Source organism: Accipiter gentilis, chromosome 17 (assembly GCF_929443795.1).
Source record: "Accipiter gentilis chromosome 17, bAccGen1.1, whole genome shotgun sequence".
In the NCBI taxonomy this organism is placed as follows: domain Eukaryota; kingdom Metazoa; phylum Chordata; class Aves; order Accipitriformes; family Accipitridae; genus Astur; species Astur gentilis.
This window is the reverse complement of record NC_064896.1, coordinates 27,163,798-27,188,358: the sequence shown is the minus strand read 5'-3', so window position 1 is coordinate 27,188,358 and position 24,561 is coordinate 27,163,798. Positions and strand designations below refer to the sequence as shown.

Here is a 24,561-nt window from a genome sequence, read left to right as displayed (position 1 = left end):
AACCTGGCATTTTTGTACTGGGCCATGACACTAACACTTCTGTTCTGTAAGTTCTGTGCTAAAAACCTGTTTGCCAACCTCATTTATCCTGAGCCCAAAGATCACCAGAAGGAAACCAGGAGAAAGTGAAAGCAAGCAAAGCTAATACATATGCAATTTTGGTTGCTTTTTTCTTTCATCTCAGGGTGATCTTTCTTTTTAGCAGCCATTTCAGCAGATTAACGTGCACTATCCAAATTTATAAAGAATATAAATTAAAAAATAATGCAATTATAAAGGTAGGGGTTTTTCCTGGCCAGTTTGTGTAATTTTTTAGTATATGTATACCAAAGTCATCTTTCTTTTTCTCCCCTGGTATGCATCTTCCCTCCTTGTTCTCCTCTTCCTTTTCTTACCCCCATTGTCCCCCTTTCAGTTTTGCTGATCTAAGTGCTTTCACTGTTGTATTTGGCTTTGGTCTCCAATCCTAAGCATTAAAACATTTGTTTTGAAGATGATGCCTATCTAAGGAAGCCTAGGCAAAGCATGCATTTCACCACTGACCTAGATTGCTTCATAAGCTGAAATATGCAGCAATAATTTTCCTTTAAAAATGAAAAGAACATGTAGAAATTGTTACAGGCATGCAGATTTCCTGTACGATGACAATTTAAGTAGGTATTAAGTTCCAGTGCAGATAAGGATGCTATAACTCTCATCAGGAATTGGTATAGAAACCAGACAAAAGAGAGAGGTGTACTGTGAAGTCACGGTCATTATATCAATAGCATGTGATGCAACAACGTGACATCAGAGTAACATCACTTTGTTCCCTTAAAGCATCATTGTGCTGTTTATCATTATTTATCTCCTTTCCTGAGAAAGGGAATACACAATAATAAAAAACTTTGCACGGGCAAACACTGAATTTAACAATGCTAATCTCTATTTCCCAAAATAAGCAATACTACATATTCAGGTTTTGCGGTTGCTTAATAGGCAAGCCAAGACGTTCAAGGCAATGGATCCTTCTGATAGAAAAGGCTACCAAGGTGCTAAAAAAGTATTGAAAATACAAGGGCATGTAAAACTTTGTCCCATTCTTAGTCAGCTGTGAAAATACTTAAAGGTAGTTATCACTCAAGAGAGTACCTGCATATCTGAACCTCGTAGCCAAGATCCATGGGGTCGTTTGGAGCTGTTCCTGCTTGAAAATCGCTGACATTAAAAGAAGATAGTGTATGGTTCACGAAGCCATGCATGGTGCCATTCTCACTGTACATATACAGGTACACGAGGCGTGGAATGAAGTCGGATGTGAATGAGATCACAAATGCCTAAGCCATAAGAGTAGAGAGTGAGCGCAATATTCAGGCAGTGGTTAAGTCAATAATATCCTCACGTACGTCTCGCCCAAACAATTCACGCAACTCAGGGACGGCTTCAGAAAACAAGGGGGGACGCTGCAGCCCACAGGGCCCTAAAAATGGAGTATTCACTGCTGCAACAAGGTAGTATTTACTGCTTACTCTTCCGAGTTGCAGAATATTAGATGGAGTTCCACGCTGACCGAGATTTCTACGTGGATAACGACTTGAACTCCCCAGAGAATGACGCGGCTGTACCCCCCAGCACTAGTGGAAAGCAAAACACGGCGCTGCTTCCCTGTGCCCCGGTCACAGCTTGTCCCTGATGCACTGTATTAAGGTCGAGTTGATGGATTTCCAAGTATTTTTGTGTTCTGCAAACAACTGACGGTGAATTGACTCTTTAAATTCTCATTGCATTGCAAAAGGCCACTAATTGTATGGGGTTTTTAACGCCATCAAGATAAAAGGATGAGCAGACCAAGCCAAGTTTTATTTTTATGGTCACAAAAATTGCTTTTTATTTGGTTATTTAAAAAGTTTTTCTAAAAACGTCATACACAAAATGCAAGACAGCCAATTCGGCCGAGTTCTTTATAACTTTAGCCTTTCTCATTTATCATTATTATGAAACATTCTCACTGGCATAAATCTCATGTACATGTGGAACAAACACAGTACAAAATGTTTTACTTATTTTATGATAAAGGGGGTAGCACATAGATCAAAGAGGGAAAAATAACACTGGGTAATGATGAAGAGAGACTACATGGAAGAAAAGAGAAAAAAATAGAGAAATTATTTCCAAAGGAAAGGAGGAGAAATGGTAAAGACAAATTAAGGCAGCATACCAAATAACCAAAAGAATGGTTTGACTATAGCACAACAGACACCGGTGGGCAAAGTGAAGGGATTTCCAGTCTGGATAATGGCAAAAAACCCGAGAGGGTCCCTGGACACGTGGCCGTAAGCCCTACATGGCCCCTGCTTTGCTGCATTGCAAACATGTTTTCAGCTTGTCACTCAGGGGTTTTTTTTCATCTCTCCCCAGGTGGGGTGCAATGAAGATCACCATTGTGGATGTCTATTCATATAGAATATTAGATAAGTACATAAATGAACCTAGTAAGGGGTGCTAAAATTTTCTAAGGGCTGGGATGTTCACTGTTGAAGTAAACAAAAATATTTTCATGGATTTTCAGAGCTATCTGAGCGAGAGCAATGCAGTTCGAGGCCAGATTTTCAATGGAGGGACACAGCGCTCTGATGAGCTGAGCTAATTCACACCTAGTTGACTACAGGACCCTAAACAGATTTTAGCATTGAAATGAAAAAGTACATCATGTTAGTGACAGTATTTCAAAAGAGCAAAAGTAAGCAGCTGTGGTCTTATTTGTTTAAAGGGCAAAACTGTTTTATGAAAACATTCTGGAAAAAAGCTGCAATGATTACTTACTATTTTATATTATTGCTTCTACTATCACAACTTTAAAATAAACACTGCATCTGATTATCTTAATATTTCAGAAAATTTCTAAGTCATATACTTTCACTTGATTTTAAGGGATTTATGCTGAAATAAAACTAATGGAGCAGAATGGAAAAGCCAGCCTATTTAATTCAAATTTTATTCGTGCTGAATTACTTACATTTATTATGACAGCAAGCTTTCCAATACCTCTGAGGATATTATACCAGATTCCTAAGGAAGAAGACCAACATGTAAATTGAGGTTGAATTAGATCAATTACATTTTTAGTTAACAGTGTTAGGAGTACTTAGTACTTAAGACTCTGCCGAACTAGTTATATTTTAAATAAAAAATGAACAAATTAGAAGAGATTAATTGAACGGCCTTTAAGCAAAGGGAGCCCAACTCTGTCTTCCAAAGCTCTGTTTAGCACCTAATTTTTAGGTTTTACGCTAAAAGCTTCTTTGAGGAAGAGGAAGGCAAGTGTGAGACAGAGTAATGCCAGCAGAGGTAGAAAAGAAAACCATGAAATTTAATTCAAACTTCTCAAATGCTTGAGGAGAATAAGAAAGCTACAGATAGGGAGCGGGAACCTCCACACATGTGGTGCAGAACATACCAGTCTACCGGCTTTAAGGATCTACTGGAATCTGTTTCTACACCTTCTCATCACTATTGATCCTACCTCAGTTTCAAGAAAGCAAAGCTCCGGTGGAGCCACTCGATGGGGTTTTTCCATTTGCATCTGGAAACCGCGTAGACACAGGTTTCCTCAGCGTGGGCTCTGTGCATTCAAAATTTAATACCAACTGACCCCAGAAGGACTCAGGTTCAAGCCCTCTGGATTTAGGCTGAGGATGATGCATGAAGTCCCACAGCTCTGCCCCTTCCCCATCTCCAGATCCCATTCCTCATGGAAGGCCTTCTCGGAAGCCTAGATAAAGGGCTGGTTTCGTGTATGTGGCCGTGCACCCTTGTGCCTGGCCTCTCTGACCATCTCCTGGTCATTAGCGACAGCTTGGAAATTTCTCCTTAGCTGAAGTACTCAAACTGCAAGATTCAGTCTTGACGGAAAAATCCAGGGCCGCTACCAGATCCGCGTGGTTACGGCCCTGATGAGCCACTCTCCTATTCTGGGTCTGAAGAGGAAGGAAGATGTAGGAGGCTTTACACAGGGTGACAGCCCTGGAAGACTCCTCCAACCTGGCCAAATCTAACTAATTCATACTTCATATAGCTTTGGTCTTCTGGCACAGCATACACAAGGCAGCCTGGACAGAGTACGGAACTGAACTTTAGGAAGAGATATTATAGTATCAGTGGAAGCAGAGCTAGACCTCTGTTTGCTGCCAGTGGTTACCCACTGCCTTTAGCAGGTGGGACCTTCTCCCTTTCCCGATTCTGCTGATGCCGCCCCTAAAAACTTGTCTGGTTTGTCTGTGGCCGTCTTGTGGTCTCTGACTTTGGGACGTCTCTGAAAGAAGTGGGGTTCTTTCACCCACAAGAGTGGGACTGAATTGCAATTAACACCCTCTCAAGACCAGAACCAAGCCCCCCCCCGCAAAAAAAACCAAAAACACAAACCCCAAGAACAACCCCTCAGCATCTCCACCAGCAACCTTAGCCTGCAGCATCAAATGAGCCAGCCACAAAACACCCCAAAAGCAGTGTCATGGTAAAGGCAACAGCATGACAAAATACGATGTGTTCTTCAACTCTAGGATGATCCTAGGGCACAAAGATGAGCCCGAGGAAAAACTTTGCTTGTTCATTCAATACCAGAATGAACACCGAGTTTGGTAACATCACAAACTTCTCTGCTCCTGCTGACTCGCTCTGTAATACGAACAATTATTTTAATGACCTTTTTGCTTGTAAGTAACCAACATTTGGGAGAGATAGCTTCCTCATTACACATATCCATAGCTGTTAGCCCCCCGCAGCAAGGGGAGGACTGGTCTGTTGTCACCATACAACCACATTTCCAGCTAGATTCACTGCAGCTTTCAAGCTTCACCCTTCCTGCTTTCATGCTGAGTAGGGACAAAGGGATACATTTACCCAGACTTTTTTGAGTCTCCTCTCATTCCCAAGTGTATTTCTCTAGGCCATTCCAGAGTTATTAAATGCAGAAATTTTTGCTTCTGCAAGAAAACTGCATTGCCAGGAAAAACTGTTGATGTGCACAACCATGCAAGATATTTTGCTATTGTATCGATCATTTTGATTTGAAAAGTGATATTGTCTACTTAATAAAATATTCATCTGAATTTAAAGCTCTGGTCTTTCTATTTTAAAAGTAAAGCCTCGATAAGGTATGACAGTTCACAGTTAAGCCACAGTCTAATGCTTTGAATTTTCCTATAAATATCTTCCTGTTAATGAAACTAACTCAGCATAATAATATCCTGCCATCAATCTGGGGATAAACAAAAAAGGGATAACAATAGCAACGTGCACTTACCTATATCCTTTGCTCTGACTGCTACCGGTCTCCTCAGCTCAGTAACAAATTTTTTTGCATCTAGCCGGATTTCAATGATGTTGTTCAACAAAGCAAACAAAGGTGCCAGCGGGAAGGATGCAACGAACAAAGTTACAAACCCAAACTGAATAACTGAAAAGAAAAAGCAACCATTTCAATGGCTGTGGTCAGTATTTATCGAATGCATGCATCCTCGTGTCAGCGCCATCCCCCCAAATTCTAACAATTCTAACACGTGTTGGGAGACTAAATCCCATTTTCTGCATCAGGCACAGCGCCTGACCGCTGCTCCATTTCGGCACTGAAGGACCGGTTGCTCCACTTGCAAAAGGCAAGGCAAAGTAACCAGAAGGATGGGGAAGCTCCTAAAACAATTTTGCCGCGGTGAGGCTGGCACAGGAGTGATCTGAAGGCGTGGGATTACAGCAGCGACCGTGTTAGCTCTACATAAACTTGCCATACTCCACCCGGCAGGTTTTTAGCTCTCACTAATCCCCCTGGAAGCTTTCTCTTCTGAAGTGTAGAAACTTACGGGCTTTGAAAAGGACATGTCTGATTCTCTGCCTTTACTGGGAATAACTTGCTTCCTACAATCTGGGATCATATTTGCTTTTGTACCCATCCCGGTACTGTCAGAGCCCCATCTTTCTCTTCCTCTGTGACTTCCAAATGCTGATCTCACTAACTCCATCTTTTCTTATTTTTAGGAACTGACAGCATGACCTCATAGTTTGTACCATTAAATTTCAATCTGTTTCAACTACTCCGAACATCAGGGTCATCAGATATTCTAATTCACCTCTGCATTTACTGGGCATGCCAATTTTTGGTATTAGTATGCTTCATTATCCTTTACCACTATTTTTGCCTAATCATTCCTTAAAGTGCTAAATAAAGTTGCTCTTTTAAGACAGATCCTTCAGGAATGTCTGACACTGTAGCAAACAGCATTGTGCCATGCAGTTCTCAGCCGCTCCAAGACTGAAAGTAGGAAAAGAAATGTGGTTGTACAGCTGCAGCAATGTAGAGCTGACATCCAATGCTTAATTTCCATATCACTCACTCAACATAGTACATTACTTGGGGGAAAAAAAAAAAAAAAGTATGTGATCTGTCTGGTACAACCTGGTCTACAGGCACGCATGCCTCTCAGATTTAGTCCGGATTTCAGAAAACAGAAAAAATTTGGTGTGAGAATATGCAGTGGAAATTGTCAAATCTGAATTAAGTAACTTATTTCTAATGTAGGGTGCAACTGATGATAAAATATGCCTCACAATCTCAAGTTTATGCCATTTAATCATTTGCATTTGAAACCTGACACTGACATGTCACACGGCTTGAAAGAAAATATCTACAAATACAGAGCTAAAGGGCTCATGAACAGCAGAGAGCACAGTCCATCCCTGCGGCAGCCAGTGGTTGACTGAAACATGCTTCAGTCCGAGACTATACACTTTAATAATTAAGTTACGCCTCATATCCACTGTCCACCAAATCTACAGTTGAAAAACCTCAGCTCTCCATCCCAATTAGAATAATTATGGTTTCAAGTGCCTTCTTTCCACCTCACTCACTCATTTCCATATATTCAGGGGTAAGTCCAGCAAAAGGCTCCAGGTTATAGTCCACTTCATAACGTTGCTTTTTTTTCATGTGCTCTTCATGGTCTAAAGAACGCCGACGCTTTAATTTCATGTATCGTATAAATTTCTTCATTTTTCTGGGGGAAATGGAAATGATTCAGTTCGCATGCCATTCTGGTCACAGTGCCCATTTTTCAGTTATTTTACATTAACAGACACCATAAGCTCCATACGTATTTTCATCAAAACTGCACAAGAGCCACAATACCCTAAAAGTATCAGGGAGCAGCACATACAGGTACTGAAACACGGTTCTAATCGAATCACACGTTCAGTATTACACCTCTTGCTAACCAGTAGGAAAGCAATAGATTGCCTAACACTTTTCAAAGACATCTGCATTGCTGGATGCAGTTGCGGCGAGGCTGCAGGTATTTGCAATACAGCAGACCCAGGCTTACTGCAAAAATCTTGCAGGTAGCCTACGAACCACGTTCACATCAAGGGGCAGCGGATACACAGTGTATTCCATGCATCATAAAACCCACGTGTTTAAAAAAAAAACCCCAACCCCAAAAGTCGCTACTTACGGGATGCCAATCTCAAATAAATTGTTCTGAATCAGCTGCTTGCCCAACATGATAATACTGAGCTGGATACACAACTCCATTAGGCAACCGCCTGGAGCACACTAGGGTGGACAGAGGAAACGTCAGTCAGAACATCTGCTGCATCCCTCTGGTAGGGGCAGACGGTGCTCCCAACCCAACGTGATCACAGACAGGTAAAAATGCAATTACCTCTTCCATTCGGAAAGAATGGAAAATATAGACGTAGTCTCCTGGACGTCCAACAAATCTAGGGCACAATGGTTAGAATTATAAACTTCGTGTGTATTTTATCCTTTTTATATTTGAATCCTAAAGTAATTTATGTCAACCTCTATGCCTTTGAGTGGGACCACCTAACGTTTGGTCCTGAAAAAGTGAATGAGAATAATTATCTTTGGTTTTGTTTTTAAGCGTAAGTCCTGTTTACTGAGTAAACAACTCAATAAAACCGCAAGTCTTGTGTCCTACAATATTGTAGGTGCATCTTGGCAGAAATCCTCTAAGGTAATCCTCGTTTCTGTTGCATTAGCTGGAACATGCCACACGGAGTATTTATTTTAGCCTTGTGCTTTCATGCTGGTTGCAAGAAGAGGGATGATACTTGCTATGATCTGAAGTTAAGAGTGGTAAATAGACAATGGTAAATAGCCTGGCGGGGGATTGTATCTGAACATACAAAGTTATCTTAACAAAGTGGCTTTAACGAATTTGAAACGGCAGAGTACCAGGTCCCTGCTTTATTCCATGAGGCTGCAGGGTTTTTGGGTCACTACTGAGGAGCTTTTAAACTAGATTTACTTTATTGTCCAACTATGGTCTTAGCTCAGCTACAGCTGTCTCATAAGCAACAACTCGAAACCCAGAACAGCCTTTTGCATCACTCACCGGCCTTTGAAGAAAGCAACGTAGAAAATGGGTGTGTAGGCATTGACAAATTTCAGCAGGAAAGCCTTGAAAATCAGCCGCTCTTCAAAATTCTTGTCAGTTTTTGGCACCTCTGGAACCAATGTGACATGGGTAAGAAACGTTAAGGAATTATCCTACCTGGAACATTTCAAGATATTATACATGTGGACTTTGGAAAAAATCAGCCATCTTTTAAACAAACAGGTATACATTTCTAGATAGATAGATAGATATACACACACATAAAAAAGCAATATGGCCTCACTGGGGTCAGTGGTCAACCTGCTGAGGATCCCACCGTTCAGATGTGTTACAACAGTAATTCTAATTTCATTCCACATCTGGCTGACCTCCATGACAATCACTTGCAGATGGACAAGAACTTATCTGAAAAAGATTTCTGGACCTTTTGTCACTGACGATTTTTGGAAATGATTCAAAAAATTTTTTTCTACAGTGTTTTTTTGCACTCAACAATTTTGCATTTCTCAACATGTCTTATGCCAATTAAAAAATTGCAGAAAAAGAAAATAGTAATTGCGTGATACAGAAGAGCGAAGCTCAAGATTAGGTATAGGAGTTTCTGCTGTATCCTCATCACCCATAACTGGATTAGCGATTAGCACTACCACTGCTGAAAGAAAAACTTTAAAAATAAAGCCAAATCCATGTGCGTTTTGATATTTGTAAGTAGCTGGTTAGAATCTTAGCCGCACATTTGAATTTCCTGGGTTTGCTCACCACTTTGAAGTTAATCGTGAAAGCCAGTCGTCTGGGTCCTCTCATTTAAAATCGCTCTAGCAAATACCAGTTGAGGATTTAAACCTACCGATCTGAGTTAGCCACCTTGCGATGCAGCCGTACACTTCGTCCAGGATGATGATGACAACCAAATTGATAATGACTGCGGTGGCAGTGACGGTGACCCTGACGCTTGACCGGCCCGAGGGAGTCGAACTGATTGCTAGTGCCGCTGCAGTTGAGATCCTGTATATGATGACTCCAAACACTATAGCGAACGTCAGCCCAACCTGCGAGTAAGAACAGCACAGCCTCTTATGAAAGATATAACTATAAATACTTTGCTTGGGACTTAGCAATGACCTTAAAAACGGGCCACATCCCAAGCCCACCCAATTCTGCATCTAGGCTCCCAGTCGCTTTGATGAACTGTGGAAAAAGATCCTCTTCTGCTAGTAATGTGATCATCACATGAAAAATTTGATACAATGATGCCACAATCACATGCAAAAGGCGCTTTTTTTTTTAAAGGCACCTAAATGTAAACTACTTGCTTATATTAAAAGTATTAGCGGGCTTCCTTTCAGCCCTAACAGCAACAGCATATATGCATGGGTTTGCTTTATTATAAAAGAAAGCCAGGGCTGAAGCAGAGAGGAGTATTTCAGCTTAAGTCTGCACACAAGCCTTTAAACACCCTACACAGGTTCACTATGCCGTCATAATCCCAAACTGAAATTAAATTGAATAAATAAATGTACTTCCTGGCAATGTAAAGGTGCACCAAATCTTACTCAATTTTTCATTGCTTAAATAGAGGAATAATTTTAAAATGTGATTCTTATAAGGTACTGATTCTTCAGCTGAGATCAGATTTACTGCATTTCCATTCTCTGAAAACACAAATATTAAAAAAGAAAACAAACACCAAACCATAATCCCTATCCCCTGCTAAAAAAAATGCTGAGTTAGTCCAGTATATTCTACCTTTGGAAAGGGCTTAAGCTTTTTTTATTCATCTGCCAATCTGTTCCCATGTCTTGAATCATTATTATTTCCTTCAAAATTTGTTTTAAATGCTGATGCTTTATCAGTAAATGGAAAAAAGCTGTTCTTATCATTATTTTACCTTTTTCTTGAAATAAGTGCTCTGTTTGCAATTGTCCTGTTAGAGGGTATAACCCCAAATTTGACTGATGCCTTAAAAATCCTTGCAATCTGGATTGCAATTGGCCACCTCATTTCTTTCAAAGAAGTTTGGTATAAAAATGAGGCCATTCTCTATTTCCTGACTATTTTCCAAGAGGACTCTCTGTACTTTTTAAGTTGCGTCCCATCAATGGTGCTGGTAATTTCCATCTCCGTGCCCTCATTTTTCCCCTACCCTATCTAGGTACTCTTATTTCTTTACTGCAGAGAGAGAGCAAAGTAGAAATCCAAGCTCTTGAAAAGATTTTAGATTATAAAACAATAAAATGCTTGAATTTTTTTACCAGGGAAAAGCCATTGTGAATCAAATCAATCTGATGAAGACCGTCACTGTTTCACTAACTTTTCTGTCACTTCTGTTCTAGACATTGACTCGGCAACATAAATTTCAGTTTTTTCCAGGTTATGCTTACCATGAAGATAATGCCAACAAAATTGGTTAAATAGGCTGGAAAACGATCCTTCCATGTCAGCTTTTCTTTATCTGTCTAAAATTTGGGGAGAAAAAAGGGTACATTTAATAAAGATGGAGTGTGTGATTTTGCACGTGTGGCAAAAACAGAGAGGGGGAAGAAAAGGCTAGCAAATACACAACCAGTTAGAAGATGCAAACCCACAGTGTTTACAGTTACAATTCCACACAGGCAAATTGTTTATTCCGTATCTAGGTTCAAATTGGTCAAGCGCCTGCACTGCGAGTATAAATAAACCAGATTTTTCTGTATACTTTTTGAAGGAAGCATGCAAATAGGCTGTCATAAACCATGAAGTAAGATCTCTCTTACTGTTAAATATTTTCTTTTGCTTTCCCTAGAAAAATTCTCCTTCTTCCTCTCTCCCTCCCCAGTTAATATTTGCAGCTTTGCATTTGCACAACTGGTTCCACTGATTAAGTACGAGACTGAGCGACTCCAAGATGAGCGCACAGTTGACAGGGAAGGTCTTGTTTTGGTGCGTGATAAGACTTGAAATTCCTTCAATATGAGTGATTTTTAACTCCTTGACTATCCACGTGGTATTCAACGGACCACGCCAATAGGAGTTAAGATGCACATGTATAATAAATAACTCTTTATAGGATACCCTAAATCCAGTCAACCAGGTATTGCCTGAACTTGGCTATAAAAATGTCATTTAAAACAGTATTGCTCATCTAGAGTCCTTCATAAACTTTGATGCCGGGAATTGTGTCTAAACACCAGAAAATAAACAACAAAAGGAACGTTATGTAAGATGATGCATACGTTATAATGAACGTAAAAATATTAGTCAAATTCTATTTTTATTACATGCATGTTGTCTCAAGGAAGTGCAAGCAACTCCTTCAACACACAGCCCATGCTCCACTGCAAAACGCAACGTCAGTCCAGGATGGTAAATCTAAGATTAGCCATGCAGTGCCATTCCCAATGCATAGAAACAGTGTCCCAAAGAGTGTGGAAGAAACAAGGGGAGGGAGGGGAAGAAACCCAGAACTGAACGTGAATATTAAACAAAGGTTCAACAGCCAAAAACAAATTGATTTGTGTCTTCCATAATTACTCATAATTTGAGTTTCTTCATAAGTTTGAATAAAAAGAACCAATTTCACCCCAGCCATGACTGTCTTAACTCTTTTTCTCCATTTGTTTGCTGTCTCTTCTGGAAAATACCGATGCTTCTGATGGCAGTCAAAGGAAACAAAAAAAGGATCGGGCAATATAGCATTACAAAGCACTGCTAAATTAATCTATATAGTCTCTACTGACTCAGTGTACATAGCCGTTTAGCCACAACTGAATGGTCTGTTAGTTTGCTTAAGGCTTTGTGTTTCAGCTCTAGGTTAATAAAACAACAACAACAACAACAACAACAAAAGACAGATTCTTGCCCCAAATCCTGGGGCAGATCAAGCGATCCTGCAAAGGATATTCCCTTTATAGTTTAGGATTGTGCCATTCTTTTTCCATTATGATGTATAAAGAACATCCAAAAAGTTTTTCCTTTAAAAAATATTTTTTTTTAGTTGGATTTCTCTTGAAAAAAATCAGAGCAATTTCTGGTTTAGCTTTAGGGTTTTTTTCTTTAAGAAGAAACACAACTCTTTCACCAACTGTTGAATTTGAACTTTAACACTCTAGATCCCAATGAAAGATAATTACCAAGTCTCTCAGAAAAAACTCCTTTTCTCACGTTTCCCAAATTAGTAACATCCAAATTGAACACAGCCCAGAAAGTTATAAATAGTCTGGTTAAAAAAAATAAAATAAAAATCCCGTCTTAATTGCTAAGCTTTCATACTCCAATATTTGGAGGCCACCATTCATTAATTGTCTGACTCCCCTACAGTCTTCTACATTTAAGATCTGAATTCCTAATATACCCGAAGGTACAGCGAGTCACAGGTTTTTAACAGAATACAACAAAGTCTGTATTCGACCATTGTTTATCCAGCACATAAGAGGGCAGCAACCCAAATTCTTTCTCTTCTGCAAGGGATTTTAAAGCAGTGCTGCGAGTAAGGTGTTGCTGATGACACTGAACCACTTACTTACAGTCGGCATCCTATAGATTAATGGGAACGTACCACCGTCAGCTTTGTAGTATCTTTTAAGAGGGGCCCAACAGTACTTGAGTTACTCAAGTATAAGCACATGACAATATCGGACACATTTAGTTAGACGCCAGTCCAATCTATCCAATGTCTCCTAAAGCGTATTTCACGTTAATGTGGTTATTGCAGTTGTATTTTCGCAAGGTTTTCATAAAATCCCAATTTAGGGCACGGTTCCACGCTACTCTGCCACTGGGAACAGATACAAAAGAGGAATTGCTGCCAACAGGTTTTGTTTATGCTGGACCTTTTACTGCTCTCCTTAAAGACGCGGTCATACAAACAGCTGGATTCTTGCAGTTAAGGGGGAATAACCTCTGGTAGGGTGGAAACCAGGACGGAGGGGAGAAAAGGAGATTTTTCAGATTGGTCTGCCACTGACAGAGAGTAATAGGGAAGGAATTACAGCCTTCAGCAAAAGGGCAGGGAAGCTGCTCATGGGGATCGCACCGTCCGTTGGCGAGATGCACGTGCCCCTGGGATGACCGGCAGCACCTTTTTCATGGCAACGTAAAGAGCAAGATAAAAGCAGAAGTGAGCGCTACCTTATTCAGTGGAATAAAAAGGAAGTTATGTTTTTAAAAGGCAGAAAGTTATCAAAGCTGGATTTCGGCAAGGAAATTGGTGTTAGTACTCTTCATTAATGCTCGAGTAATCTTTTTATTTACAAAGTCTAGCAAGAGAGAACCTCTCCTGAGAGCCTTTAGGTCCTTACATTAGCACAGAATAATATGTTTCTTACAGTTTTCTCCAACTTGATTCGTTAGCCTAACAGGAGTGCCCTTCAATTGGGCTCAGTTAGCTTCCCTAGCTAATTATCAAAGACATTTCTGGACATAGCCAGGTCTCGAGCACTGGCATACAACCAGTATCCCCCATATGCTAGGACCAAAGACATCTGGAATTTAAACACAATGTGCAGTGACTCTATTTTTTACCTATTTCTTAGTCTTGGGTCAGTGCCTGCTCTAACGATCTTCTTTTTCAAGTCTTTTATAAGTAAAACAAATGAATATTTTTACCATACCTCTTTATGTTTGTGTTCTTTTCTCAGTGATTTTTCTAAAACTTTAGCTTCGTATTCTGCTCTTGGATGATCCTGTGAAATAAGTCATATTTAATAAAAAGCAAAATTATTTATTTTCTATATCAGCTACCTAGGAACTGTTTGCAGGTCGATTTCCGGATAATTTCTGAGTTTTCTAACTGAATTCTAGTTCACTTGGTATGTCATTCATGTCAACTGATAGTTGACCGTAATTTAAAAAAACAAAAGTTAAATCCCGTATCATTCACAGTTCTACAGCAGCAACGGCAGAATGATCTGGACTCACTATCGGACACTCACGTGCAACATGACATAGATTAAATTTAATACATGAGAGTACAGAGCACAACCTGCAGACAGCATGGTTCATACCAAGTGACATTATGCTTGGATTTTAATTACCTATCTTTTCAATAAAAATTAGATTTTGCACATCATTAACTGTAACTGCAGTGATCCTCAGCTCATGAGGGAAACAGTTATCTGCTGCAAGTATGCAAAATACTTGGCTTTGGGATCCCAGAAAATTGTCAGTTGGGGTCTTCCCCTAATCCTGTCTTGGACAGCATCCACAGATGACCCGTGTGCATTGAAGGAGAGGGTGTAGGAAACACTCAGCAGTAAGAGACAGCCAGAAGATTCAGAAAGACTCACGGATTCAGAATTCACAATAATTACGCATTCACAAAAGATTCAGAATTCACAATTATGCATCGGATGGGAAACAGAACGGAGTTGAAAAAAGTCTGAACAAGTGGAGAGGGGGAGGGTGTAAAGGCAAAGCAATCAGTGGGAGATCTAAAGAAAATCTGATGCTTGAAAAAGAAGAGGTGGAGATCAAAAGATGGCATTCATCAGTAGACATGTAATAAAAAAAGGTAGGAGCAATTAAAAAAAAAAAATGTTTTCCAAACCTTGACTGCCTCCTTCAGGAAACCAGAAAAAAACACGAAAAACAAGAAAAAAAAAAACAAAAAAACACAAAAATTTGATTACTGAACTGTTGCAGATCATATTGGATTTATATTTTTTAAATTACATGAAACAAACATAAGTACAGTGGATGGCTAGACACTACCAGAGAAAATCACTCTACTCATGTTCTACAACATTTATTAACATTACTGTAAGTATTGTATGAACTAGGTGTCCCTAAAACACCAGAGGATTAGACACTTTGGGTTTTAGTATTTCACTTGAAACCCTGATTCTTCAACATGATACTAGCTTAAGTTTCACCTCAATCAGAAATAAGAGGGGCTTAAATTCTTTGCTAAACCCAGGACTGTATTACCTAACATTGACTACACAAACCAAAGAATAAAATATTAACAGCTGCTGTTTTAGCTGTGTAAGAGCTCTGAACTCAGACACGAAGGGGACAGACGCTGGAAAGATACAGTTAATCCTTTCTACTTTCATGTATGCTAACAACAAGTTACCAAAAATAAAAGAGCAGTACAGTATCCAGGAAATAAATCCCTATATTCTCTCCCAGTAAAATAGGTATGATCTAGCAAAGCACACAGCATAGGGGCTGCTAGCATAGTGTGCCTAAATATATTATGGAGGAGATAAACATATTAAGAGGAGATAATTCAAGCAGAAAGATTTTGGAGGCGAGGGGAACAGTAACTGTGCCAGGCTCATCAAGCTGCATAGTGTTAAACCCAGGGCTGGTGAGGTTTTTGTTTCACATGAGCAATATTTGTTGTGTATCTATTTAGAACATCTAGAGATATGACAAGGGCGGTCATACTTCTTTTAATAATAACAACAGTAAAAAAAAAAAAAACAAACAACAAAAACCCAAAGCCAGCCGTCCAGCAAACAAAGCAGCGAACGCCCGTACAACCCGTGGGTCCTAGCTCAGATCCCACAGCGGGGTTTTTGCAGCACAGCTCATCACAAACGATGGGAAAATGGAAGGGACCTGCAAGCCTCCGCCGCCTCGGAACCGCGGGACGGTCCAGGGCAAGGCTGTCGGGGCCGGGACTGCGTTATGGTCTAGGAAGGCGTCTCCTTTTTTTTGTAAAGCGACAAAATTAAAACCTCCAAAGGTGGGATACAGCTTCTCAGCCGGCTGAGGATGTTCCCTCCTTTCCTTCTGAAACTCCATTGATTTTTAAGACCTTTTTTTCATACAGATTCAGCCCTTTTCCCCTTCATGCTATTTAGCACATTTAATATAAACCTGGCTAGGGATATTTTTTTTTTTAGCACTGTGTCCACCCCCACCCCCCCAACTCCCACACTGTGTCCCTCCCAGTGCCCCAAGCCCACATGTCTGGCAGTATTTTCTTAGGTATTTTCCAAGTCATGGCTTGATCCTGCATCGTTAAAGTTAATAGGAATTTTTCAGTGCTTTTTTTTACAGTGCTGTAACTTTATCAACTTCAATACATTCATTTCTGATTTACAGCAGCATGAGATGAATGAGGTCCTTAGTTGTTAGCACCCTGACATCAGCCCAGCAGTAGGGTCTGAGCTGTACATTCCATGCCTACGCTGCTAGGTGTGACCCGACTACACACTTCAAAAAAAAAAAAAAAAAAAAGTTTTTGTGGCTATACAATTACATTTCTATGGCAACAAGACATACTAGTCATACCCTTGCTATAAAAACCTCAAATCGTTCATGTACAGAGATTTTCCTTTCTTCTAAATGACGGAACCACCCCAAGAGCAGTTCCCTGTGAGGCAACGTCTACGGGCTCGGGGCAAGGAGCTATCGGTAACGCCACGGTGGAAGTCAAAGAGTCAGAAGTGAAAGGACAAACCTCCTCCTCTTCAAACCCAGTCAGGTCCCACCTGTAGTTGAGACGCATCTGTTTTCTCTTCCAGTGTTCCATAAAGGTGGCAGCTGAAACAAACAGTTCAACAATTATTTCAACATTTTACCAAAAAAAAAATAAAATCACATCAGTCTCTGGGATTTGTCTTAAGAGGCACGCTGGCCATGCTCCGCATTGCCTGCTGTACGTCTGCAGGCTCTTGCCTCCAAAAGGTCTCAGCGGGCGCGATATCATACATACTGGGCCAGGATAACTTCATTTTTGCTACTCTTTTATTCGACAGTAACGTCTGCCTGGGAAATACCGATTAACAGTGCTAGTGAGCCAAACTTTTTGATCTAGGCAAGCTGAAAGAAAGGGCATTTATTACATCCCCAGCTTCACGTAGAGAGATGCCTCCAGTTTTTTAACGGGCGTAAGAAAGTCAGACACCCAAACTTACTTAAGTATTGTATGTGTGACTAATGATATTGTTGGTCTTCAACTGCGCATAATCCATCCATAAGCCCAAACAAACCTGTGTTTCATCTATACAAAATATGAATGACTTAATTAGCCTTGTACTGATAGGATAGTTATTCCCTCAAAGCTATCAAGATAAAGCATTTTTATATTGTTATAATTACTTCCATCAAGTGGTCATAATAGTATGGTTAGCTCTAATCATCACACCCAAACGCTCACGCCAGTGTGAAAGCTGTGGGTGCACAGGCTGTTAGAGAGGAAGCCCTTAAGGGGTTTTAGCACTAGAAACACTGCCATTTTCTTTCTGATGCAGAAGACTTACAGAAAAGAAACCTCATTAGAGCAATTCTTGAGTCACAACAAATGATCCCGGTCTATATCAGTCTATCTGCCTGAGACCGAGCAAGTTCTCAGAGGACATATTTAGATGCTGGGAATACACCAGTGCTGTATAATAAATAAGTGATTATGAAAGAGGCAAGTCTACCAAGAAACGGTGTTCCCAAGGGAGTTTCCCGCAGTGAGTATTAACAGATGTGCTCAGAAACATTCATATCCAGAAAAACCAGAGCCAGGGAGAGGGTAAGAAAGTTGAATAGAGAGGAAAGGACATCCCCACGACTGGAACCAGGCTGGAGTCACGACATTCGCTGCAAAACCCTCCCATGCAAAATTTACAACTGAGCCCCTTTACAAGCCATAGGCTTCCTGTAAATTGGGATGACCATAGCTACTTCTTAAGAGGGTCTGTGTCATGGTCCTGGAATTGCCTTCCCACTCCCTGCCGCCGGCAGTTCTCGTGCCAGGATCTGCAGCTTCCATATACAGCAAGAAATACGGAAAATGAACGAGAAGTTGTTTGTCAGCGCTACTAGAAATCCTTCCGTGGCACTGACTTACAACAATGCAAAATGCAAAGCCTTGCATCTGAAACACAGCCAGCTCATTCCAAAAGCCCTCGGTGAACACGCCAGGTAGAGATGCACCGCTGCTTTGCCAAGAGTACCCGCATTTTCGTTTTTCATCTGGGCCCTTAAGCATAAGCGGAGCTTCAAAATTCCAAAAGGTTACTGTCCAGATGATCTTATCTGGATTCTCTGACATTTTTAATGCCATTTAATACCAAAACGCACTGGGCCACAGTCCATGTTTAATGCTGAACTTCTGACCAGGGGCTCAGGTTCGGTGCTATAGCTGTTTTAACGTTTGCGTGAGTGGAGTTCCGCGGGGTGTTACAACACTACCACCGTACAGAGAAAGCCTGGCCAAACGGTTGCTCACAATAATGCCCCTGAACTTGAGCTAATTTTCTTGCTATGCAAAGGATGCCCTGGGCCGCCTGAGCAGGTTACTTGGGTCTGCCTCAACTCTTCAACTCTACGTGAACCTAACAAACCTTCTCACTACATGCAGAGGTGCTCACAAATGGCACTGAGGACTATCTGTGTGCCTACATTTGGAGACAGCCAATTTTTGTTGATACCATTTCCTTAAAAAATAAAGCGCTGCTTTGATTTTTTTTTTTTTTAAATCGTTTTGAACAATTTCTTTAGAATTGAAATTTTCAATAACACAAATTCAAAACGATGTGGAAAAATCTCTGATTTTCCCAATTCAAAAAGAACTTTTTGAAACAACAGTTATTTTATATGGTATTGTACCACAATAAAATTTCATGTTGACCCCGAAGAACTTGAGGAATTTCACATCCCACTCCAAAACTATCATCTCAGATATTAAGCCTGATTTTGTAGAAAGCACAGAAACTGGCTTCTGCCAATCTGCCTTACTTGGCCCAAGAACATAAAAAATGGATGGAGGGACTCATAGTTTTTTGCTAAGGTAAAGGGAGGCAAACAGAGTTACTTTTTGGACAACAGAATATTATGTGCTGAGATCCACGTGGGGTTCACAATAATGACAAATAAGGGAGACCGAAAGCGATACTTGACTCTCCACGTGAGAGAATCACACTATTTAAAGTCTCTGACAGGGCACCCTGCTCTGGGGTATATCACATTTCTCCCTATATGCTACATGGCAAGGTGATCTGTAAGACAGTGATCTCTCCTGCCTGCTGTGAAGCTGGTCGCCTTCAACCTCCCCACATTTCCTAGCTTTCTCTCCAAACATGCAGCGCTCCCAACTTCCCACCGTTTCCAAAATCCCTCTGCAGGACCGTCCTTGTCCTTTTCCTTACACTACTTGATCGTGAGCTCTTAGCATTGCACCTAAAACATAAGTCGTCTCAAACGGAGACCCTGGCCAAAAAGGCACTGCTCTAAATTGATTTACGTTGAATTTTACTCAGATCAGTTCGGATGAATGTTAATGTATGAATGGTTCCCTACATACTAGAACAAATAAAAACTCGGGCTGCGCTTTTAGGATTAAATATAATCCAAACCAAGTTATTTGCTAACTCGCAACAAGGCGTACAGGAGGGGCAAACATCGTCTTGTGCCGCTCTCGCTGATGCTGGGAGTTTGTGGCCATCGAACTTCAAAGCTGGGGGGAATAACGCACATTTCCTTATTCTCTGTAGCCTCTCTGTATAGAGCTCCCAGTTACAAACACGGGTTTTGGAGCCCATGGGTTCCCTTTTACCTTAAGAGGCTCTCTCGGCCGCAGCGAGGACGACGGGAGGCTCCCCTCCTCCAGCACCCATGCCCGGTGCTGGGGTGCCCGAGCAAGGGGGTCTCCATCCCTCCTCCGGCAGGGAGGAGAAAAGCCCTTGATAACCATTCCTGAAGACACTCACACAAAGGTTTCATGAGAGGGTTAATTTTTTTAACCATGTTCTACAGACGTGCCAAGAAAGGTTAAGTGACGTGCTCAAACTACAGGAGCAGTCGGCCTCAGAAAAAATACCTATAACATCACTGCTCCCGCTTCACGGTCCGCATGCATGATGTCTGCCTGCTGATAAACTTAATTGCATCTCGGAGCACACTCAAGAATCAATCTTGGTTTGTCCTGAGACGCTAAAGGCCATTACACTTCCCTGTGGAGCCCTCCCCGCGACCCCAGAGTACATTAATACATTTCTTCTGTAATGTTCTAAAGTGGAAGCTGGCTCTGCAAATAGATTTTTTTTTTTTTTTTTTTTTTTTTTTGGCAAGCTGTGCAATCCTGTTAATGAAATTTTGACATACCACGCAGCAGTTTTATGACAGATGCTTAACAATTTCATTTGATATTCATCTTGAGCAACTTTTTGTATTTTAGCCTTCAGTCCAAAATATAAATTTGGGGGTGACAGTTTCATGGGAAAGGAAAAAAAAAAAAAAAAAGGAGAAGTTCTTTATATAATTAACTGCCTGAGTATAAATACGCTGCTTTATCTCTTCTGTTTCTTCCTGTTGCATTTTAAATAATTAAAAACTTAACATGAAGGCATGTATCTTCTTACCCCAGAGAGCCATGAAGACAGAGAAGAAGACAGTTGCGGGGTTATCAAACAGATGACTTGCGCGAGCAGTCGCACAAGCGGAGCTCATCTTCCAGTAGCTGCATGTTCTGTCACATAAGGGACACATGGTGATATTGTTTCTCTGGTCACACATTTCCATACTGCAACAGAAGAAACAAGATACGGCCAAAGCACTGTCAGTACGGCTCCATCTTCCATGCTCCGATGATCTTTTTTCCTCTGCGCAGCATCTGTTTCTGGGCTGTAGGACCATCAGACACTACCCTCACAGTGCTTCCCAGCTCGCGCCCCAGCGAGCAGCTCCGTTGGGAACCTACACCGCTGGAGGGGCCGAAATCCTCGCGCGAGGCTGCTCTCTCCCTCCATCCCCAGCCCTACGTCTATTCCGGGGAATAAAAGAGAGCATTATGAGAGGTGTATAAGGCTCTATGCTTTTTACTATAGGATCTTATGGTAAAAAAAAAATAATAATAATAATAAAAAAAAATTTCTTGTTTTGAAATACTAACTACAGCAATAGATAAGGTACAAGGGAAGTGCTGAGTATCAAGAGACTGGAGTTCAACCAATTTATCTTCTATGCACTCCATCTGTGAAATAGCAACAGCGACCCTCCCTTTAACTTTCTTCAACTGTTGGAAGCAGTACAAAGCAATCTTCATGAACAGAAAAAATATCTATTTTTTCGATATCCATTATCTGCTCTGTTACTCAGGGCTCATGGTTGTTGTATGAACTATGTAATTTTCATCTGCAGCTGCTGATGAAAAAATAATGCAAAATCATAGGGCTTCAGAAATATTGTAATACAAAACCTACTAAAAAATTAAAAATAGGAGGACATCAAGATTTTGTTAATGTGACCAAATTGCTTATTTTAGGCATGTATATTCTTGATTCATCTTTATGTCACACAATGCCCTCCTCAGCATTTTATGATGGGAAGCGCTAAACCTATCATTAGCAGTATTTTGTTGGTTTGTTTTAACATAATGATCTGAGTTGGGAAAAAACCCCAAAAAACCAAACAACTACCTGAGCAACCGGCCAAGAATTATTTTCAGTACATTTCAGTACATTTTCAGTACAATGCAAACTCCACAAGTAATATGAACAAAAAATGCTAACGATTTAAAAATGTGCTGCAGTTCTGCTGCCCACTCTCAGCCCTTGGTAGCACTCCATCGCTTACTGGAAGCAGAAATTGGTGGGACTGCAAACTTCCCCATTCCTGCAGAGGTGGCTTCATTTTAAGCACAGCTTCCAAAAGACAAAGGGTGCAGGGCGAGAGGAGGGAGAGCGGTGGGAGCACACCATATTCCGGCAAGTGCCAGTTGGCAAACAGAGCCGGGAAACCACAGCCAGCAAAGATGGATCGGGGTGTCGGGCTGTGGGTGGCACAGGGCAAGCCCTAGAAACTGGGAGCCCCAGTTTCAGCTGTGCTCGCCCTAGGTATTAGTGACAAAACATTTCTAGAGAAAGGCAGTGTTTTACTTTGAGTTTCTCGTTGCGTCAAATAATAGAATCTGTTTATTTATTTATTTTACCTTGGTATATTCTCATCCACAGTTGCACAGCCGTAGAGGAAAACGATAATCCCTACAATTGAAGCTGGAATAAGCATTTGTGTATAAACTCCCAGCCAGGCAAAATATAGTCCAATCTTCTCTCCAAAGTATTTTCTGAAATAAAGTTTAAAAAAGAAATGAGAGAGAGACATGTTTCCTATTTCTTAAAATATAACATGGCTAAAATTACGAATCACAGCTGGATTTAGCACGGACAAGTAAGATCTGATGACCTGTGGGAATTTCTTTCTTCTCAGAGGACTCTCTTTCTCATGATGCTTGGAGTTAATCCAGAGATACAGGCACCATGAAAGCAAGTCAGTCCGACTAATCATTTTTTTTCCTCCGTGTTTCTGCTGTGTAAATTGTATCTTTGGATCTTCTGTGAGCTAATCCTCTTAAAAAAACCACCTCACCTTCTCCAACGAGTCTCAGCTCTCACCACGAGCAAACAAAACGCATTAAAAGTACATCCCCTGCAAGCTTTCACGCTAAGTGGGATACATCAGCATGTTTCTAAACCCACAGAAAACTCCTTTTCCCCCAGTGAACTTCCCATGCTCCGGAGTCCCGCATCACTGTGCACAGCTTCGGCGCTGCCCCGTGGAAACACGACACGGAGGGCTGAACTCTCACCTCACCAGGTCAATCGGCTGATATTTATAAAAGACACCGTAGCTCGCCCACTCCTCGCACAGGAGCTGTAAAACAGAAAGGCGAAAGCTAAAGCACCGCGTACGCGAGGGTTTTCTCCTTCGGTGCCAGCAAACTGCAGCGCTCACGCAGTGGATCCGGTCTCACCGCTTTGTGGTTTCAACCCGTAATCTGCCAATACACGCGGTCTGCATTAAGTATTAAAAACAAATTTGATCATTTGGCATGCTATAATAATACAGTGATGAATTCCAGTATATTAAAAGGCTCTTCAGCAACTGGACTGATGGATAACTATAGCAGGGATGGGGAGAGGAGTCCCGATTTCATGACCCGTAGGAGGTATCCAGCAGAATGGATATGAAAAAAGAATATGCTTTGAGTTATGAGACAGAAAAAGACTAGAATAAACTGGTTCGTTTTCACTACACAAACTATAATATTCAGCATCCATCAAGAGGTGCTGTGCAGAGGTGCCTTAAAGGCTGCATTTAATAGTTTTTCAGCTTTAAACTAAAAGACGACAACGGTTTCCACTCATCCTTTTGGTCAGGATATGGGCCAAGGAAAACAATGATCCCCATAAGCGATTTATAAAGTTGAATCCCTCACAAAAATAGGTTCCTCTGAGACCTTCAGCTTATCGTTTACTTCCTAAAATACATAAATAGTGCTTCTCAGATCTGATTTTTTTCTTCATTCAGTTCAGCTAACAGAATGAACGAGAAATCAGTGTGCGTACAAGAAATACTGGAGAAGACAAACTGTGCTCGCTGGCCAGCCAGCCATCACCTCCTCTGAGGTGGGACAAGGGGAAAAGAAGGTTCACAGGTTCTGCTTGTGAAGTCAGGTCTCCCTTTTCTGCTTCTCTCCCTGCTTCAACCCAGTGACATGAACTTGCTGGCAGGATGCTCCTGGACCAACTACTGATATTTCAAGGAGATGCTTTGATGGTTACTTCTGTTTTCATTAATTCATCTGGCAACAACATCATCTTTTTCCTCAAATATAAAAGCATGAACTGATTATTGCCGAGGTATTTCATTTCATTGAACTTTGGGTAAAAAAAGAAAGAAAAAAAGGGGGGGGGGGGAGGGGGCAGAAAACTTCAGAGCTCGGTTACACAAACCTCCATCGGTGGGCGAGGGCTGCACAACCAACCAGCTCAGCTGTGGAAGAAACTGCAACGGGGAACCGAGACCTAAACCAGTTATCATTACAGGGAGGGCAACATTATTAATCTTGTTCATAGAAGAACAGACCTAACAGGATGTTATTGCTTAAATCCGTAGGCTATTTTACCATGAGAAACTCGACATATGTCAGCCTCCTACACTTCTCCAGTGAAATGCAGCAAAGCAAGGAAGATCAGACTGGGAGTCCCGCTGCTGCCCGTACCCATTCCTACTTCTCCCATTTTATCACAGAGAAGTCGTACAGCGAACAGCGTTTCTAGAGCAGTTTTGCAATTGTCTTGCCAAATCATTAACGCAAACTTTCCAAGCTGAACTGCTGTACTTCTCGTGCAAATGGTTCAAGTCATTCAAAAAATACAGCTTCTTTACTTTTACAGAAATATGACGTCAAAAATATAAGTGGACTGTGGATTTTCCTCTCTGCAACCCAAAATCATTAATCTTTATTGGTTGC

General features: G+C 41.0%; 1 protein-coding gene across 4 annotated transcripts in view; it reads right to left on the bottom strand.

The window, feature by feature from the left end:
* ANO1 (anoctamin 1) overlaps positions 1–24,561 on the bottom strand; it is an 83,012-nt gene that overhangs the window by 4,493 nt on the left and 53,958 nt on the right. For all 4 annotated transcript variants that reach the window (XM_049821272.1, XM_049821269.1, XM_049821271.1 and 1 more), the window contains exons 11-25: positions 22,894–22,958; positions 22,237–22,371; positions 20,669–20,829; positions 16,777–16,859; positions 14,911–14,922; positions 13,976–14,047; positions 10,769–10,843; positions 9,235–9,436; positions 8,385–8,496; positions 7,689–7,746; positions 7,479–7,579; positions 6,880–7,025; positions 5,282–5,434; positions 2,996–3,048; positions 1,132–1,316 (exon numbers count right to left, since the gene is read on the bottom strand). In XM_049821272.1, the coding sequence (XP_049677229.1) occupies positions 1,132–1,316; positions 2,996–3,048; positions 5,282–5,434; positions 6,880–7,025; positions 7,479–7,579; positions 7,689–7,746; positions 8,385–8,496; positions 9,235–9,436; positions 10,769–10,843; positions 13,976–14,047; positions 14,911–14,922; positions 16,777–16,859; positions 20,669–20,829; positions 22,237–22,371; positions 22,894–22,958 (1,613 nt within the window). The remainder of the gene's footprint in view (positions 1–1,131; positions 1,317–2,995; positions 3,049–5,281; positions 5,435–6,879; positions 7,026–7,478; positions 7,580–7,688; positions 7,747–8,384; positions 8,497–9,234; positions 9,437–10,768; positions 10,844–13,975; positions 14,048–14,910; positions 14,923–16,776; positions 16,860–20,668; positions 20,830–22,236; positions 22,372–22,893; positions 22,959–24,561) is intronic.